The 19,244-nt window shown below is 39.5% G+C and overlaps 2 protein-coding genes across 6 annotated transcripts in view; one reads left to right on the top strand and one right to left on the bottom strand.

Moving 5' to 3' along the window:
* Macrod2 (mono-ADP ribosylhydrolase 2) overlaps nucleotides 1–19,244 on the bottom strand; it is a 1,968,454-nt gene that overhangs the window by 1,650,253 nt on the left and 298,957 nt on the right. The gene's annotated exons all lie outside the window — the stretch shown is intronic.
* On the top strand, nucleotides 5,900–18,986 carry Flrt3 (fibronectin leucine rich transmembrane protein 3). Of its 4 annotated transcripts, none has more exons than XM_013112366.3 (4): nucleotides 5,900–6,143; nucleotides 11,836–11,995; nucleotides 13,921–14,110; nucleotides 15,578–18,986. In XM_013112366.3, exon 4 carries the CDS (start codon nucleotides 15,620–15,622, stop codon nucleotides 17,567–17,569), a length of 1,950 nt encoding a protein of 649 aa, XP_012967820.1. In that variant the 5' UTR covers nucleotides 5,900–6,143; nucleotides 11,836–11,995; nucleotides 13,921–14,110; nucleotides 15,578–15,619; the 3' UTR covers nucleotides 17,570–18,986. The 4 variants fall into 4 exon arrangements, with proteins under 4 accessions (XP_012967820.1, XP_012967819.1, XP_040602320.1 ...); XM_013112365.3 differs by having other exon boundaries at nucleotides 13,921–14,660; XM_040746385.1 differs by lacking the exon at nucleotides 5,900–6,143 and adding an exon at nucleotides 6,659–6,869.

Here is a 19,244-nt window from a genome sequence, read left to right as displayed (position 1 = left end):
TAATCTCTAAAAGGAGGCAATCTCAAGCATTGGGTATCGACAGAGTCAGTTTCAGAAAAAAGTAAAAATTGACAATTTCTCAGAAAGCTTGTTTTCTCAAAATCAGCACCAAAATGCCAGAAACAGGAAAACAATGGGGTGGTTTGCAAATTGTGATAACTTCCGTCCAGATTAAAGCAGCAGTAACCAGTTACATAAAGTCACAAGGCTTGGGGTTGGCCACTTGTGTGATATCTAGTTGGCTTGTGCACCTTCAGTTAGCCATTCTCCAGCCCTGTCATAAACCAATCATTGCCAGAGATAAAGACTTGGTTCTTTGGTTTGTAATTAGGTCTCAAGGACCAACCTTTGGTGAAGTTTCTCTCTAGGTCTGAAGGTTCAAGACAACCAGCAAAAACACTGTTCAAATTATTTTATTCCCAGACATAAAATGGTAGGTCTTACAGGTCAATTTAACATCAGTGGATTGCTTGTTTTGAAACTATCCAGGCCCCATTCATTCCTGTGAAGATGAAAAGCATCTAGACATGGGTTTCAGCTATTTGAGCCCACTGTATTCTTGAGTTTAACAGTAAACTCTTACCAGTTTTTGGAAGCAAATTTAGGCGGGGCCTGTCCTGGTATGTGAGAGGAGGCTCAGAAAACTCAAACTTTCCCTAGGGCCAAGTGGAAAGCCTCTGCCCTGCTTGCTCCCAGGCTCTGCTGCCTTAAAGGTCCATTTCAAAGTCTCTGCTTTTGTTTGTTTGTTTTTGTTTCTCCATTTTAAAGGAAAGCATTAAGGATGACCCTGGGAGAGTGAAAGGAGGTCAAGTCAAAGGCAGGGTCCCCAAAAGCTGGGATCCACCATCTGTACGGCCATTCAGGAAGGCCCTAAGGAAGGAAGAAAATGAGCCATCTCAAGCTATCCCCTCTCTCCCTAGCCTCACCCTGTCCCCATGCTGTGCAAGGAACTCCTAATCTACTGTGAGCCACAGTCCTCCTTTCTTTGCTGGGGACCAATAAAGCACTTCTCTTGTTCTCCTGCCCCACTTCAGCTACCTGCCCCCTAATCTCAGGAGTACAGCACTCTACCTTGCTTGTGGGGGAAGGGCAAGGTACGGGGAGGTGAGCAAGGAATAGACACTCTGATTTTGTTTTGATTTAAGTCCTATAATAACAGATCTCACTCCAATGCAATGTGTTTTGGAAATATAGTTAAACGGAATATATATTGTTTGTAAGGCACATTTTAAGTGTTGACTAAAAGTTAAAATCAGAACAGAAGAACTGTTTAATATAATGTTTTGAAACCCTCTTTAGTATTCGATGGCATCTGTGACCTGCTAAAATCTAATTATTTCTCCAATACTCTGTGGAATTGTTCAGAAAGATGTGGTACAGTCTCTAACTGGTGCATTAAGCATCTGGCCTGACTTCACAGAATCCCAGATAGCTGAATGTGCACTCTATGTTTTATTAACATTGCAGAGGCTCATGCTTAGATGCAGTACTGATGTGCCCTGACATGCATCACTACCTGTTGACAGAAGGGGGGGAGGCGGCGGATAGACTCAAGGGTCTACAAACAGAAAAATCCTTCAAAGATGTTTTGGCAACTTTAACAGAAACTCTGGCAAAGAAGAAAGAAAAGAAAAAACAAAAAAAGGGAAAGGAGAGAAACAGAGTAGCTTCAAGTCTATAAATTTATAAAACACACCCAAGTTTCAGTACCCCAAATCCTCAGAAATGATCATCTCTAACATCCCCTGCTTCCTTCTCTAATTTAAAGATTTTTGTTTCCTTTGGGGTGTGCCCCTCAGTTTCTAGGAGGGTCCACTTCAAGTACAGCTCCTAGGGGTAGCTTATCTCCCCATCTTTGTACAATAGCTTCTGGAGTGAGAATCCATTCAAGCTTAAACAAATGAGGGTGCAGAAGCTTCTAGGAAGAGGCCTCCCCTCCCTGGAACACTGTGTGAATGGAGAATGGAAGGAATATGTGTACTGCTACTGCCTAAAAGGAAAGTCAGGGCTCCCAAGGGTCCACTGTATATAACTTAAGGAGTCTGCTGACACTGCAAATGCCAGGACAGAGAGCAGAGGAAACGGCATCCACTGCTGACAAGTGACTATCTGACGCTTTACCTGAAGCCATTTGGTCTGTATGTTTGAAGTTATCACATCAGCCCATCCATTCCAACTGTCGACTGGGCAATGCAGCTAAGTTTTCAGTGACTTGCAATACAGTGTCTCAACTGATAGCAAGCAGGTCAAGCTGTTTACCATACCAAAGCCAGAGCTACCTTTTCTTCCCCCAGCACCATAAAGATTTTATTCTCATCACTAGCTAGCCTCAAGGGATAGAAGACCATCAGCAATGTTTCTAACTTAAATAAACTTTGATGTGTCCCCAGATTTAATGTCAAAACATCACAGGTGGAGGTGGTTTGGCATCATCTCTAGTAGCAGTGTCTTTTACAAGGTAGTCAATGAGTACCTGTGAGGAGGATAAACGAGATAGCCTAGGTATAGGTAAGTTTGGAGACCTGGATTAAATGATCCCTTGTGTAACCATTAGTGATTGTGGCTTTACCTGGGTATAGTAAAAGTGATCTGCAAGAAGGTGGGGGCATTTGTTTTTATTTTTCTGCATGGATATACCTGATTCCAAATGTAATGTTCCCTAATTTTGACAAAAGACACATCTCACAGGGAAAAACACAAACTCCTCTGATGGGACAAATTCCAACTGTCCCCGGGCTCTAAAACTAGGTTATCAAAGTGGTCCATTTCCAAGCTGGTTGTTTCCTTTCTGAAACACATTTTCTCAGGAAAAATGTTAGATTCTTGGACGATCTTACAAAACACAAAGAAATGCAAAATAACATCAAATATCTTTTGGGCTCAACTAGATTTTAAATGCAGGGAACTTGAAGCCCTGTGATATAAGAAGACAGGAAACAAATATTCTCCTGCCTCCTCTGCACACCCATCTCTACTCCAGTTAGAACAACTAACTCCAAAGAAAAATGTGAAAACTGTAAAAAACCACGTTATTGGCCCTATCCTACCACCACTGAGTAATACTTCTTTTTACCACATGCCCAAATGCTCCCCCCCTCCATCTTTGTAAGAGCAGCTATCACTTTGCTGGGCAGTTACTATGAGTCATGCTCTGAGCTAATAAACTCAGAAACATTAAGTGATTTGTCAATAGTCTTGTGGCAAAGCCCAAGAGAGAGCTCAGATCAAGGGAAGATTCTGAAGCCCATATGCTTAGACTCAGCTGCCCTCCACACCACACACAGACTTTGAGTCCTTCCTGCTGTGAGACTCCAGTCCCGCCCTTCACATCACAAAAGCCGCTTAGCCTCCCCTCCTTCAACTTGAGCAACTATCCCTTTCTAGTTAGTCTCCTTTGGAATACATAGCAGGAAAGCAATCTGAACTAACTCTTGGCATTTTAACCTTGCTAGAGGTGGTACAGAAAGCAGTCAGGGGACACACATTAAATAAAGTAAGTCCACTTGAAGCCAGCAGGATTTCAGGTGCCTGAGAATAGGAGAAATTGGACCCCCACCCTCCTTTGTGCTCGCCCCAGAGTTTATATGTCCCTGGCCTGCCAGAGTGCTAAGCTTGAAGACTGAAGTTTGGACTCTGGCACTCACATGGTGGAAGGTGAAAACTGATTCCTGTAAATTGCCTTTTGACCGCCAGACTTATATCAAGATGTGTGCGTATTCTCCTAACCCCCACATACAAACAAATCATGTAATTTACGTTTGAAAAAGAGTGTATTTGTCTGTGAAAGGGAAGATGACAAGGCAGGATAGATCACATTTTTGGCACAATTTGGCTACATTTTAATTCACAGCTTGTCGGGGTGGGGGCGCAGAATACATAATTGGTATTCAATAAATTCTTGCTACCTTTATTTCCCGTGAGATGAAACCAAAGCACAGAGCAGGTAATATGAAGTCGCATGACAAATTGCAGCCTGGGGAATGCAAGCCCCCAGAGCACCCAGCTCCCAGATCAGCCTGCTTTCCTTTAGATACCTACAACCCAAATTGCCCATTTATCTTTCATTTTTGTTGAAGGCTTTCAGGCAGCTGAATGGAGACAGAACTGATTAAATATGGATATAAGCCCACAGGAATTTGGTCAGGCAAAAATTTCCCTTTTAAATAGAATCAACTCTCAACTGAAAATGGCTTCTAGAAAGAACTATTTGGAGAAATAATTTAATCCAGGTGTTTGATCTGCAGTAACTGAAAACAACCCACCTATTCCTGAGAGATTATCAGTTAGTTCTACTTTCCTTTTCTCTGAAAGATGGAGCAGCCACCTTGGAGTTTAACCTGCACTGCTTAATAAGGCTAAGAAACTGACTTTTCAATAGACGTGAAAATGCTAAGAGTCTTACTTTCCATTCAATGGGTCAGTCCCGGAAGTCAGCAAAAGAACAATGGGTGTCAGAACATCTCTTATCAAGGGTTCGCTTCACCTTCCACTCTGATAGCACCCATTTTTGGAGGGGAATTTAAAAGGTCAAACAACTGCCAAACACATGTATAAACTAAAGACAGCTAATGAAGAGAAAATAACCACATACTCCTAAGACAGACAACTAGCATTCAAAGAAAAACAAAAAGTTTCCTAGAAAGAACACAGTCAAGAACTTGTAAGAATCAAGGAAATAAAGACATTAAAGGGAATGACCATTTGAGTAAATATGGAAACAAGATCCTTCACTTAAATTCACTTCCTTAGGGGGAAACTCACAAGTCCAAAGTAATTCCTAACTCAACAGCAGGAAACTGATGAAAAAGGTATACCTGGAAATCACAGTCTTAATATCCTGTTAATGAGGCAGAGGAATCTCAGTGCTCTGCAACTGTCAATATTTATTCATGCACCCAAATTAAAATAATTTAATCCCAGCAGAGCCATCTCTAGCAGATATTCTAGGATAATGGTGTCTGTCTCAACCCATGCTCACGGCAGAAAAACATGTAAGAAAAAGATTCTAGTTACTCTTAAACCTTTTTATTTCAGGAGAATCTCTTAAATGGAAGTAATTAATGATATCCACCTGGTTCTAAAGTAGGGGTATGCACTTAGGCACACTTTTGTAGTAGTACATGAAACTTGCTTCCTTATGTAAAAGTGCACATGAAAAGAAAAGCCTTCCTACTTCCTGAGAAGACTGCGTTCTTCAATATTTTTATCTTTCTCCTATTCCTATGTCCTTTCTCCTAAGTAAATCATTTGTGAACCTGCTTTCTATTCATTTACCAAATGAGTATTAGTTGGGATTGCCATCGTCCATTCTCCACAGTCACAACATGATTGTAACATAATGACAACAATCTGACTTTCGTTAACCTATTTTCAGTGCAGATGGCTTGGACACGAGACACCTGTTCCTCTATTGTGATCTTACAAATATCCTTCTTGCACGATTGTGTGTGTGTGTGTGTGTGTGTGTGTGTGTGTGTGTTTCCTGAGAGTGCTATCACTACCTCGTAGTAGTAAACTTTAGGGAACGCTGAGAGTCTGAGGCGCTGCCTACAGACCAAATGGCATCTTGGCTTTGGCAAGCTGAATTGTGATCTTACAAATATCCTTCTTGCACGATTGTGTGTGTGTGTGTGTGTGTGTGTGTGTGTTTCCTGAGAGTGCTATCACTACCTCGTAGTAGTAAACTTTAGGGAACGCTGAGAGTCTGAGGCGCTGCCTACAGACCAAATGGCATCTTGGCTTTGGCAAGCTGAGCGGCTCATTTCGGCTTCTCTCACCCCCTCTAGCGTTGGCAAAGCTCATCGGTCTGATTATCCAGTTACCTCACTGAACAAGAGCCGGGCTAAGTCCTGCCCACCTATGACATCACCCCCTTCCTCAACCACTGCGAGGTGAAGCTTTAAACTTCAGACTTGGAGGTGGGCTGCGCGCAGTCAACTGGATGCTCCCGCGCGCAGTCCTCAGCACAGAAGTGATCTGAAGCAGGACGGGCTCAGGCTGCAGCTGCTGTGGCTTTGTGTGCACTGGATGCCGCGCTCCGCAGACGGGGGGAGGGTTTTTACTTCAACTCACAGGCAATGGAATTACAGCTGTAGCAGCAGGCTCTAAAGGATTGCTTTTTTTTTTTTTCCCTCGTCTTCCTGGTAAGTGTTTTCCATGCTTTTTCTTACCATTGTCCCAGAAACTTCGCTCACTGTTACTCTCTAGAAAGAAAGGACTTGCTGGGTTCCATGAGGAATCCAAGTAGCCACGTTTGCTCCGTCAGCAGGACAAGCAAGATGTGCGTGCAAGGCAGCTAGGGAAAGTCTGCCTAAATAGCCAAATGTGAGAAGTTTCTTATAGCCTTATAGCGTTAATGATGATGGTGGTGATAGCCCCCACCCCCACCCCCGCTTCAAGCAATTGCTAGTGACACAAAGCTTTACGGGAAACTGCAAGTTGGAAAGTTGAGTGTTTGAGACTGAATAGGAGGCAGATTTTTTTTTTTTTCTCGGCTACAAAAGCGAAAGGTCGCTAACTTGGTGTGTACTGTGTGTGGTATGATCACCTATCGCTGTTTTTATAACTGTGAAAGAAAATCAATAATCCCTCAGCCCATGAGTACACAGTCCATGAAAAGCATATATCTTGCTCCCAGCCGGCAAGCTGCCCTGGGAGAACAAGATCCCTCTGTGGAGGATTAACAGCTACACCTAGATCTGAAGGCTTGCACTGCTTACCCTGCCACAGCTCCTTCAGGCATTTGAAGCTCGGGAATCTCGACTGATAAATTCAACTCAGAGTCTCGGGCCAAACCATATTCCCAGTCCAGGAGAAGGCGAAAACCCATCGCTTGGGCAAGTGTAGAGTGTGACTAGCATAGTAACTGGGTAAGTCCACTCAGGAAAACTAACAAAGATCACCCTGGAAGCCCGTGCTTGATGTATGCAGTGAGGGTAGCTGGGGAGGGAGGAAAGCCTGGGGTCATCGTCAAATGGCAAAGGCTGAGTGTCCATTCACTTGCAACTCGCAGTAGAAAATCTATATTGGAACGAATGCATGAAACTATAAAGCTTCCAAAAGGTATTTAAATGTATCTGCTAAAACAAAACAAAACTGTTTTTCAGTAAATTATGTCTGAAACAAAATGGTTGCATAAAGGTAAAGAGTGCAACAGGCCCGTCTTTCTCAACGTTGAGAGGGGGCTTATTTGTTCAGACTTACAAGGAAATAAAAAATGTTGGTATTTTTCAATTACCCAAAACAAATGTTTTTAATAGTTATTTTAATTGTTCAGTAAATCTATGCCTCAAAATGCACACATTGGCTATGTGATCAGGATGAAATACCATGACTAAAGCCATGAAAAGTGCTTCATCTGTAGCGATTCCTTCATTCATCCCTAACTGCATAAGAATAGCCTGACCAGCATAAAACAGACAAGGATGAACCTGTCCACTCTCAGGCTAGAATCACTTAAGCTTGACTCAGAGTGACAGGTGACTGACAACCATCTCTTTGAAAATGAGTAAAGAAATTAATCCTTTAAAAGTATCACAAAATATTACTACAAATATTAATAACCTTATTGTGTTATGACTATTCAAAGATTAGTTATATGACTTAGCTTCAAATATATATATATGGATATATGTAAACCTGTATATTTATCAACCTAAAAATGTCATTACATATGTTTAACTAAAAAAAATCAGTTTATTATTTTAATAGAGAACTCCCAAGGGTCAGAAAAGATATTAGCAAATGAATAAACATAAAGAATTCATTAATAGGGTATTCCAATAGTAGCACTGATTGGTTATTAATTGGGCTTTTTGTTTCTCTGCACACCCCTTTAAAAATGAATTCTGGTTAGGTTCAAATGTCCATTTAAACAATTCCTGAATCTAATGTTTATGAGATACATAATTGGGAAGCAAATAAAGTTTTTTTCAAAAATTAAAAAAAGATAACAAACAGAAAATTTGTCATAACTAAATGTGGCAGCTAATAGAAGCTATGTTTCTTTTGCTTTCAAGTGTTAATTAAGGAGTCTCCGATTCTATCAAAACTTTTCAGAGCTAAATGAAGCGGTGTGAAATAAATTTGGTTGAAATCTTGTGGCTGTCAGACTTTGTTAGAGAGCTATTAATTATCTTTACCCCAGTTTCTTCTCTGGCTATATTGCCCAATCAAATAGAAACTCCAATTATACTCAGCGTCTCCTGCCTAGGGACACAAGACCCTAATGAACAGTCAGTCCCTCCAGATGAAAAATACAATTATCAGCTTTAAACATGCAAGTGCAAGCAATGCAGATTTCCCCCTGTGCTTTTCTTGGCCACACATCCCAAGGCTTTTTACCTCTATCTTGATTATTTTGAACAGTTTTAAACCCAACAAATGTTAGTGGCTGAAGGCATGCCTATTTTAATATTAAATGAATGTTTCTTTCTTGCATGTTAGCGACGATAGATCGATGTTCATATGGATATTAGGATAAATCTGGTCTTTTAAAATATTTAGTTTTGAGTTGCCATTTCAGTTGGTCTCAACCCACTTCCCTTTTAAAGGTGGGTGGGCTACATAACAAAGAACATGATTAATGGCAAAATCTAAAGCTAACTTAAAAAATTCTGAATAAACCCTTTCTGCATTCTCTTATTCATACCAATTCGGTTAAAGGCATTATAAATAGTTGTTTCATGTCAAATGAAGATCACCATAAATAAGTCAAGGAGGGAAATCGGATTCGGTGAATTTTCAAAAGCCTTGATTCCTCCCCCCTTCGCCCCTCCTTCCCAATCCCTCCCACCCCCACCTTTTGCCCCAGAGGCCTTCACTGTTCTTCTCAACGGGAGGCTTTGTAGTAATTAAACCAGGGAAAGACTGGCCAGCAGCAGCCAACATCTGACTTGCGGCTTCTGCAGGCAGTGTTCTGGTAGAGTGTACCACCCCCCCAGCGGGCAAAACTCAACAGTAAATCTCTCAGCAATATCCGAGCTCAGAACAGCATTCTATCTTCAGAGCAGAAAAGGGGATGTTTCTTGGCTTCTTCTAACATGCCACTGCTACAGGTTTTCCAGAAATCACTGACTGATTTCCAACCAAGAGGGGTTGGTTAGTAAACTGTTTTCCAAGAAAGGGTCCTTCATTTTTAAAAACAACAGAGGGATATTCCTTTCAAAAGGCACTTTTGAAATGCAGATCAACATCACTAAATTTGTCTAAGCATCAGAATGCTAGAGTTTTGAAAGCCACCTTCTACCACAGGACTTAAGTTTTATCCATTAGCAAGAATCCACAGACACATATTAAGGAGGAAGGCACAGAGTGTAATTTAGTCAATAGGTAATGTGTCTTTTCTTTGCGTATGCACAGTCTCTCTTGCACCCCAAAATTAAGTGTCAGGAATGTATGAACAGCTCTTCCCAGGTATTAGTCTACTCTACGGAGGAGAGGAAGAAATTGCTTTCCCTTGATGAGTCAATGACAGCTTTTGTTCTTTCGCTTCCCATGCACAAGTTGCCGTGGCAACTTTGAAGAGAACACCCGCAGACCACATTTGGTTAAGCACCACTTTTTAAAGTGTGCCGCTGGAGTATGGATTGATCCGCTTTATGTGTTGGTAGTTTACTTCCTATTCATGCAGTTTAAGTCTATAAGAACCTTATTCAGACATGAAGAAGCAATGTGTTTCGTGATTTTAGACAGTCTCACTAACCAGAACAGAGGCTGTCACACAGTTGACTCAAATAAATAGCTGTCGAACTAGTGCATGGAAATTTAAAAGCTAGAAATGTGAAGCGGGTTGGACGAACACACTGGAAGAAGAACTTTAGGTTTGCAGTGTCAGTGTTTCTAGTGTAATACAGGCAAACATCACTTTTCAGCTGCACAAATGTCAGCGTGAACTGAACGCACACCCTGGGCCTCAGGCCCTGTGCCACTGAGCTCTAGTCTCAGTTGCTCCCTCCTTCCTCCAGGCCTTAGGTCTCTAACTCATTTAGTCTGGCTTGGACATCATGAAAGGAAGAGCCTGTGGTGTGATAAAAGGTAACACCCCATCTTTTTGTCTTAAAGATGCTTGATTTCGCTTTACAAACTAACTAAATGAAGCGAAGGCAGAATTAAGATTCATTTGTAACAAACTCAGTGGGGAAATCCTTTTGCTTTGGAACTTTCTATCCTGTTTTCTATAAATGAAACAAAACCTTCTTCATGCCAGGGAAGAGACTGGACAAAACCGAGTGTGAAAAGACAGACTTGCTTCCCCACCTCCTGGCAAACCCTACAGACTTGCAACCCTCGGGAGGAGAGTTAGAGGTCCTTCCTCGGCTTGCCTGAATTAAACAAAGGAATTGGGACCTTCCTGAAATCTGATGATTGTGGAAAATGTAGCCACCAGACAGGATGCTTAGAAAAGCATTTTGCTGTCAGTCTTAACTAACCTGACAGAGTCCAGTTTTCCAGTTTCACCATGTATGTGGCTCATATGAAATAATGTTTCTTGTTGCCTAGAGTCTAAACATTCACAGGTTGTTCAATAGGTGAGCAATTCTCATCTTCATAAATAAATGACTTCGCTAATAAGCTAGCTGCTGCTCATGTACATTCCAATTTAGCTAGAAACATTCACAAACATGAACAGATTTGCTTAAGCATGTATTTTCTTCAGTATCAAGGTTTTACTTAAAATAATGCCACTAGCTTTGATTGCAAATTCTAAATACCATCTTGTTTTTTGAAATTAATATTTTAAAAAAAGCTTCTGCCATTAAGAAATCTTTCTGTGAGACAAATCAATAAAATGGGACTCAAATCTCACAACATTAACTTGACATCGACTCTCTTTAAGGTGCATTGATCAACCAAGTTAAATCAAAATCAACTTGAATGAAAGGTAGCAAATACAAGGTTTAGGAAGTTATTATCGGCACATACCTTTACTTTAAGCTACATTATATCCTTAAAATTTAAGAAATACCTCCTCATTCAAATGCTTTCTCCACTAGAAGAAATCATGCAAATATATACATTGCATCAAGTTCTTGATTTTACTTAAATGTCAGTGTCTTATTGAGAAACAATATTTATTAGTTTTATAAAGTGTCTCCAAAGAATAGCATCTTTATCTATTTGTGTACTTTCTTTGATATATTTTGAAAATAAGTTAGAGAATTCAGATTGAGTTAGGGTTATAAACAATTTAATTTTTTTTTTATTTTGAAAAGAAACAATCGAAAGATGACTGTTAAAAATCTATGTCACCAGTAAGGTGAAGGTGCTCTTCCTTTAGCTGAGGATTATGTGTTACATACTCAGTGCTTCCATTAAAAATAATTTTACAACATATCACCAAGTATCAGAATGCTGTTTATGTTTTCCACCAAGTTACCCCAGCAGCAAGATTTTTCTAGAGCATCGATTACTTTCTGTTCAGAAGTGATGGCCTTTTACAAGCCCATGCAGACAGAAGGCTCTGAAGCCAGGGATGTGGAGCTGGCCACAGTTTCCCTGACAGTGCTGATCATTTTGCTTTTCAACATTCACATTCAGCTACAAGGTCAATGACTGTGACTGTGGGGTAGCCAGTTCAAAAACTAACATGGGAGTTGGATTGCTTATGATAGAGAGATCATGATAACTTTAAACATACCAAAAAATCCCTATTAGGCACTACAATTTGAAATACAAAGAGGGTATAAAATCATATGAAATGCAGTCAACAGTGATAAGATGAACAGTTTTGACCTGAAAGTGGTAGGGACAGGTGAGAGGAACTATATGAAGAATGTCCATTTGTAAGACTACCCTTTCCTAAGAAAACATTTGTTTTTATGCTTTTGCTTTTAGTTTTAATGAAATCTGGAAAGAAGTGAATGCCATTCTTCTCATGATTTAGCGAGGCTGAAGGCTTTCTGTCAATTCATGCTGTTCGCACGTTTGTATGAGGAGCTGATGTTGAGTTTGCATATCAAACACCAGGGATAAGAATTTCATAAGTGTAAAACAGGTAAAATGAATTAAGCTGTATTTTTGCATTAATTTTTTTCATCTCTGGTTAAAAAGTGAGAATCAATGCATATGTTCTTAAAGCCCAGTTTGGTAAAATAGATGTGAGATTTTTCTTTTTTTTTTCTATTCTTTTTTTAAAGCAGCTACTGCAGCTGTTTTATACCCAGTTCCGATAAAAATCACACTGTGGTTTGTCCTGACTCATAACAAACAGTCATTTTCAAATCCCGTTCAGGAGATTCATCATCTGACCTCTGAAATTTGCCTTGCCTTACCAATGTCCCTGGAACATAAGAACTACTTGACAACCGGTCATTCCACACAGGTCCTCCCTTGTTATTTTCATAGTAGTTTTAAATTAATTTTTAATGCAAGCTAACTGAAGTGATTTTCTCCTTGACTTAAAATAACATTATTTTATATGTTGGATCATTTTCAAGGCTAGAAAATATTTACAGTAAAAGTAACTTTATAGTTATAATTTTGGCTGCTTGGTTTCCCAAACCCACACACTTAGAAGGCAAGATTTTATAAGCAAATACACTATTGAAATCTTGGGGTGATGTGAAAAGCCCTCACATTACATAAACCATTTAAACTTTCCTCTGCGGGCATTTTGCTGTATTCATGAGTCTGCTTTATCTATCTGTCAACTGCTATTTTTAGGTTGCTTCAATTAAAAAAATGGTATTTGTCCTTTTCAAGCTTGTTTACTGTTAATATAATCTATGACAGCATAGTGTCTAGTGACAAACTAAAAGAAATGGGAATCTCGTAACAAAATGTAGAAATGCGAATTGTGGCCTTGGTTAACATACATTCCCAGGAAATTCTGGAACAGATGATATCCTTGCTGGATACCTAGTAGTAACTGGCAGAGAAGCAAAATGATTCTCATGCTCAAATATTCCCATGTACCCAAATGTTCTCTGTATGCAAGCAGGCGCTGAATGGGTGATCCTGAGTTACCCATGCTCATTGTCCAGCCCCCTAAAATTCTTCATGAGTGTTCTGTCAGGAAAATGAGCAAAGTTGTCAACAGCTCAATGACTGGTGATTTTCATTAAGCCTAAAGTCCTTTTTCAGAAATGAAGTCTACACAGTATAGGGGTTGGCATGTCTGTGTTTAAACCAAGAAAAAAGATGCTTTGGGTTGACCTTCCTAAATGACCACTCTAAAGAGATGGAACAAAACAATGACCTTCCTATTTAAAATACAGATTTTTTTGAAGTTCAGTGTTCTAAAAACTCTTTTTTAAAAAAAACCTAGTTAAAAGTCCTAACTATGACTTAAACTTCTATGTTTCCATATGAGCAAGAACAAAAGCACTAGAATTTGCAGCTACAGGAGAATCCCATTGTATCCTCAGTAGCCACATTCTTCAGCTAGGAAAATGGAAGCATGAAACTGAGCACTGAGCAAATCAAAAGAAGAGCTCACTGGAATGCCTTTTTAACAGTTTTTGGTAGATTGTGTGGTTTATAAAACCATGTTCAGAAAACACAGAGTAACCACAGTGTATTCTTAAAAACTCTTTGCCATGCATTTGCTCCTGTCTTTGGCACGGTCTTCTTTTAAAACATTGTATACCAGGGCATCAGAAAGTGCACTTTAAGTCATTAGCCTGAATTTGAAATCCCTGAAAGGGTCTTACTGCTTCTTAAATGAAAATTTGCCACTGTGTTTGAATCAGTGTGACATTAACAATCACTTAACAATGGGGAGTTATCAGTTGGATGACAATCTCATCTTGGCTCCTATTTAATTTATATAGCTAAGTGGTAAACACAAATACAATGAGGTCAGTCTGCTAGGATGAAAGATGTCTTGCTTAAAAGAAATAATTCATGTTCAACCACTAGAAAATTCCTGTAGTATGTTAATTTTCACATTAGTAATATTACTTCTTTTTTCTTTCACAGGAGGTATTCAGTCCTAGCCTATGTTAAGAAAGAGAAATATAAATGAAATTTAGTGTGCTTCCTTCTCTTTCCATGAAGACTGTTTGCATTGTCTCCTTTGCTTCTTAAAAGAGACTCCACCCATCCCAGCAGAACGCGACTGAAACAGAATCTCTGAGAAGCACAAGAAGAAATAGCTATTTCACAGCAGGTAATCACACCTCAGGATGTAGCTACTGTACAGAGCTTATACTTGGATAATCCTGGATGGGAATAAAGGTAGGGGGTAACCGCCTGGAAAACCCATTACTACACAGGTCTTAGCATCATGAATGGCTTTCTTCATGAGGATCTGAAGTTACTATCTCTGACCACATTGCACAGAAGAGCCAATAAGAATTTCAAAGAGGGCAGTTTCCACTGAGGGACTTAAGCAACACAAAGGAGCCACCACACTGAAACTATCAGAGAGAGAGAGAAAAAAATTAGGAAGCCATGTGTCCTACCTAGTAACCGGAAGCTGAATTGTCTCTAGCCCCCACGTTAATGAGCTTGCTGAACCATGCTGAACCACAGCTGGAATGTTCATTGGCAGCAGCAAGCCTGACCTGGAGGTGTGTGCGGCATAGGATTACTTGAATAAACAGTGAAGAACATTTCCAAGGACTAAAGAGTTTTAAAGTCCCAGCCCCTCACCAAGAAAGTAACATATGTGCATTGGACTGTCACCCACGTAAAATTACTTAACGTCGTTCAATAAGGTAGGAAAAAAAATCAAGTTATTTTACTTCCATGCCTAAGATTATAAAGGCCGATTAATACCTAGAAGTGGAGAAGGGACAGCACATAGTCTATCCACATGACTCTATAATTCTCCAGCCCATGTGGAAAGTTGAAACATTCTAGCTTAGAATTTAAAGACAGATAGATACACTGTTAAAACATGTTGAGCCTGAAAATAACACAAACTGGATCAAGTTATTAAGCCATACAGTATGAAATGTAACAAAATAGGCACTGAAAAAAGAAAGGTAAGCAGGAAATGGAATTTTCCTTTTATACCAATTCAACATGAGTTGTGCAATTCTTTCCCTGCTTTATTTCCAGAAAACCTTTTAAACAATATTTAAAATGAATATTAAAAACTGTTAATAACCAAAGCAAATGTTTGGCTTTACTAAAATTAAAGAATTCAAGATCTGTGTAGCTTATTATTCCAGAAGAGTAAAAGCATAGGTGTTTTTTATAACACATTTGTATACTTTTATGGTCATTTGCCAAAGGAGGCAGAAAACACTGGTATATATATCATATTTAGTTATAACAAATTATATTCATCTAAGTTTCTATGAATATTAAAAACTTAGAAATTTGATAATCTTCATGACTAGCTGAATCTGATATAAATTATAATTTAAAACATTTGTTGATTATTTAATTATACTTAACATTTTAAATAAAATGGATTTAAACATGATAGTTGTAAATTTATATTCTAGCAACACTCAAGATAAATAAATTATCTGAGTATGTTTGTAGATAGTAATGAATTCTTGGCATGCTTCTCTCTAAAAATTAAAATACTGACATTTGCTATAGCTGATTTCATTTCCACGTCTGTATTTCTACTTTAGTCTTCTGGCCTAATTACTTTCTATTGATTCTTACTCTGTTGTAGTAATAGAAGCTACCTGCTATAAAGACCTCAACACTGCTGACCATGATCAGCCCAGCCTGGAGCCTCTTCCTTATCGGGACTAAAATTGGGCTGTTCTTCCAAGTGGCACCTTTGTCAGTTATGGCTAAATCCTGTCCCTCTGTGTGTCGCTGTGACGCGGGTTTCATTTACTGTAATGATCGCTCTCTGACATCCATTCCAATGGGAATTCCAGAGGATGCTACAACACTCTACCTTCAGAACAACCAAATAAACAATGTTGGGATTCCTTCAGATTTGAAAAACTTGCTGAAAGTACAAAGAATATACCTATACCACAACAGTTTGGATGAGTTTCCTACCAACCTTCCAAAGTATGTGAAAGAGTTACATTTGCAAGAGAATAACATAAGAACTATCACGTATGATTCACTTTCGAAAATTCCGTATCTGGAAGAGTTACACTTGGATGATAACTCAGTGTCCGCTGTTAGCATCGAAGAGGGAGCATTTCGAGATAGCAACTATCTGCGACTGCTTTTTCTGTCCCGCAACCACCTTAGCACAATTCCCGCCGGCTTGCCCAGGACTATAGAAGAGTTACGCCTGGATGACAATCGCATATCAACTATCTCTTCACCATCACTTCATGGTCTCACAAGCCTGAAACGCCTGGTTTTAGATGGAAACTTGTTGAACAACCACGGTTTGGGTGACAAAGTTTTCTTCAACTTAGTAAACTTAACAGAACTGTCCCTGGTGCGGAATTCCTTGACAGCCGCACCAGTGAACCTTCCAGGCACAAGCCTGAGGAAGCTTTACCTTCAAGACAACCACATCAACCGGGTACCCCCAAATGCTTTTTCTTATTTAAGGCAGCTGTATCGACTCGATATGTCCAATAATAACCTAAGCAATTTACCTCAGGGTATCTTTGATGATTTGGACAATATAACTCAACTGATACTTCGCAACAACCCCTGGTATTGTGGGTGCAAGATGAAATGGGTACGAGACTGGCTACAGTCGCTACCTGTGAAGGTCAACGTGCGTGGGCTCATGTGCCAAGCCCCAGAAAAGGTTCGTGGGATGGCCATCAAGGACCTCAGTGCTGAACTGTTTGATTGTAAGGACAGTGGGATTGTGAGCACCATTCAGATAACCACGGCAATACCTAACACAGCATATCCTGCTCAAGGACAGTGGCCAGCTCCTGTGACCAAACAACCAGATATTAAAAACCCCAAGCTCGTTAAGGATCAGAGAACTACAGGCAGCCCGTCACGAAAAACCATTTTAATTACTGTGAAGTCTGTCACCTCTGACACAATTCATATCTCCTGGAGACTTGCTCTGCCTATGACTGCTCTAAGACTCAGCTGGCTTAAACTGGGCCACAGTCCAGCATTTGGATCTATAACAGAAACAATAGTAACAGGAGAGCGCAGCGAATACCTGGTTACAGCCCTAGAACCTGACTCACCCTATAGAGTATGCATGGTTCCCATGGAAACCAGTAACCTTTACCTGTTTGATGAAGCTCCTGTTTGTATTGAGACTGAAACTGCCCCTCTTCGAATGTACAACCCCACAACCACCCTCAATCGAGAGCAAGAGAAAGAACCTTACAAAAATCCGAATTTACCTTTGGCAGCCATCATTGGTGGGGCTGTGGCCCTGGTGACCATCGCCCTCCTTGCTTTGGTGTGTTGGTATGTGCATAGGAATGGGTCGCTGTTCTCCCGGAACTGTGCATACAGCAAAGGGAGGAGAAGAAAGGACGACTATGCAGAAGCTGGCACTAAGAAGGACAACTCCATCCTGGAAATCAGGGAAACTTCTTTTCAGATGCTACCCATAAGCAATGAACCCATCTCCAAGGAGGAGTTTGTAATACACACCATATTTCCTCCGAATGGGATGAATCTGTACAAAAACAACCACAGTGAGAGCAGTAGTAACCGAAGCTACAGAGACAGTGGGATTCCAGACTCAGACCACTCACACTCATGATGCAGGAGGTCCCATGCCAGACTGCTTCAGGGTTTTTAAACCTAAGAAAGGTGATGGTGGGAACTCTGTTCTACTGCAAAACACTGGAAAAGAGACTGAGAAAAGCAATGTACTGTACATTTGCCATATAATTTATATTTAAGAACTTTTTATTAAAAGTTTCAGATTTCAGGTTGCTGCTGCGGTTGATGTAGTGGAGATGCCTGAACACAATTCTATATTTTAGTATTTTTTAGTAATTTGTACTGTATTTTCCTTGCAGATATTGAAGTTATAAACCATTTACTTTGTGTTCTACTGAGTAAGATGACTTGTTGACTGTGAAAGTGAATTTTCTTGCTGTGTTGAACAATCAGGACTGCGTTCACATGAGATCCTTGTAGTATAAGCACAGGCCGTTTTTCACTTTGGTAAATACAATGTAAAAAAAGAAACCTGGCTGAATGAGAAAATAAATTTCAAAAGCTAGTTATGAAATAATGTTCCAATGATTAAATTTGTATTATCCCAGTGGTATTCAATAAATCAAAATATGTGACATAATGGGCAATATCAAACTTGCTGCACATCTCATTTTACCCTAGGCAAATGAAATATCAGTAGGAAAGTTAAGCATGTTTTCTGAACTGAATATGTCAGCTGGCTTAGAAACAATAGGAAGCCAGCTGTTAAAGGCATTGTCTGCAGAGCTTAAAGTGTTAAAGTACTTCACAAGAACAATGATAAATGTGCAGGGGGGATGTGTACTTACAAAAACCATGACAACTTAGATTTGTGTAGTATAATCAATACATAAACTAGAACTGCATCTTGGTTTTGTCTGTACCATCCAGACTCTTGAAAAATGAATCCTAAACACAGAATTTTTAGTGTTTATGCTGTTTTTATTACAGAGGATGTTTAAGCAAAATTGTCTGCATAGTTAAGAAGGTAGTGAATCCATCAGCAATTGCTCTCAGCGATCCAGAGAAAGTAGTACTTTAAGTAAGTGAGAATTTAAAAGAAAAAGGAACACTAGAAATCAAATTTAGATCTGGCTTATATATGACATGCTTTAACACTGTATATAAATATTCAATTTATTTTCACAATGGTGGAGAATACTGCCCATTACTGTCACAGTTTTCCAGATATTACATAATGGACTTGTAATGTAACATTTCTTTACAGCTTCCTACTGAATTGTGAGCTATAACTTGTTTAAAAACCATACCACTTTTTGTTGTCATGAATTTTTTTTTTCAACAACAACAACAACAACAAAAAACCAAAGTGCATTGTACGCCCTTTGGCCAGTCTTGTATGTGCCTTGATCAAACGCTACATGTATTCAGCTTTTGAAACTCGACAAATTTTTCATACTTCCTTAAATATGAAAAATTATGGTCTTATTGCTGAATAAAACTTAAGAAAAACACAGAGAATAATTGTGCTTGTTTTGGGGACTATGTTACTATCACAAAAAGTAGGAAATTGCCAGCACATTAGTCCTAAGCACCTCCATGTATTTTTCTAGGCATAAAAATAGAAGTTGTGTACAAATAAAAGAAATAGCAGGATTTCACTTCAAAGAGTGTTTTGTGGAGAGATACACTTTTTGGTTCCATTATACACTCAGTTGATGGAGAACTTAAGAGTGGTTCTGATGCCATTTTCCTTTATGAGCACTGTTGCC

Source organism: Mesocricetus auratus, unplaced genomic scaffold (assembly GCF_017639785.1).
Source record: "Mesocricetus auratus isolate SY011 unplaced genomic scaffold, BCM_Maur_2.0 Super-Scaffold_100004, whole genome shotgun sequence".
Classification (NCBI taxonomy): Eukaryota; Metazoa; Chordata; class Mammalia; order Rodentia; family Cricetidae; genus Mesocricetus; species Mesocricetus auratus.
Note: the sequence above shows the minus strand (reverse complement) of the source record. Positions and strands in the feature narration are given on the sequence as shown.

Bases quoted from the DNA above. Each gene is read 5' to 3' on its own strand.
- Flrt3 (XM_040746386.1), top strand. From the start codon at position 15,620: ATGATCAGCCCAGCCTGGAGCCTCTTCCTTATCGGGACTAAAATTGGG.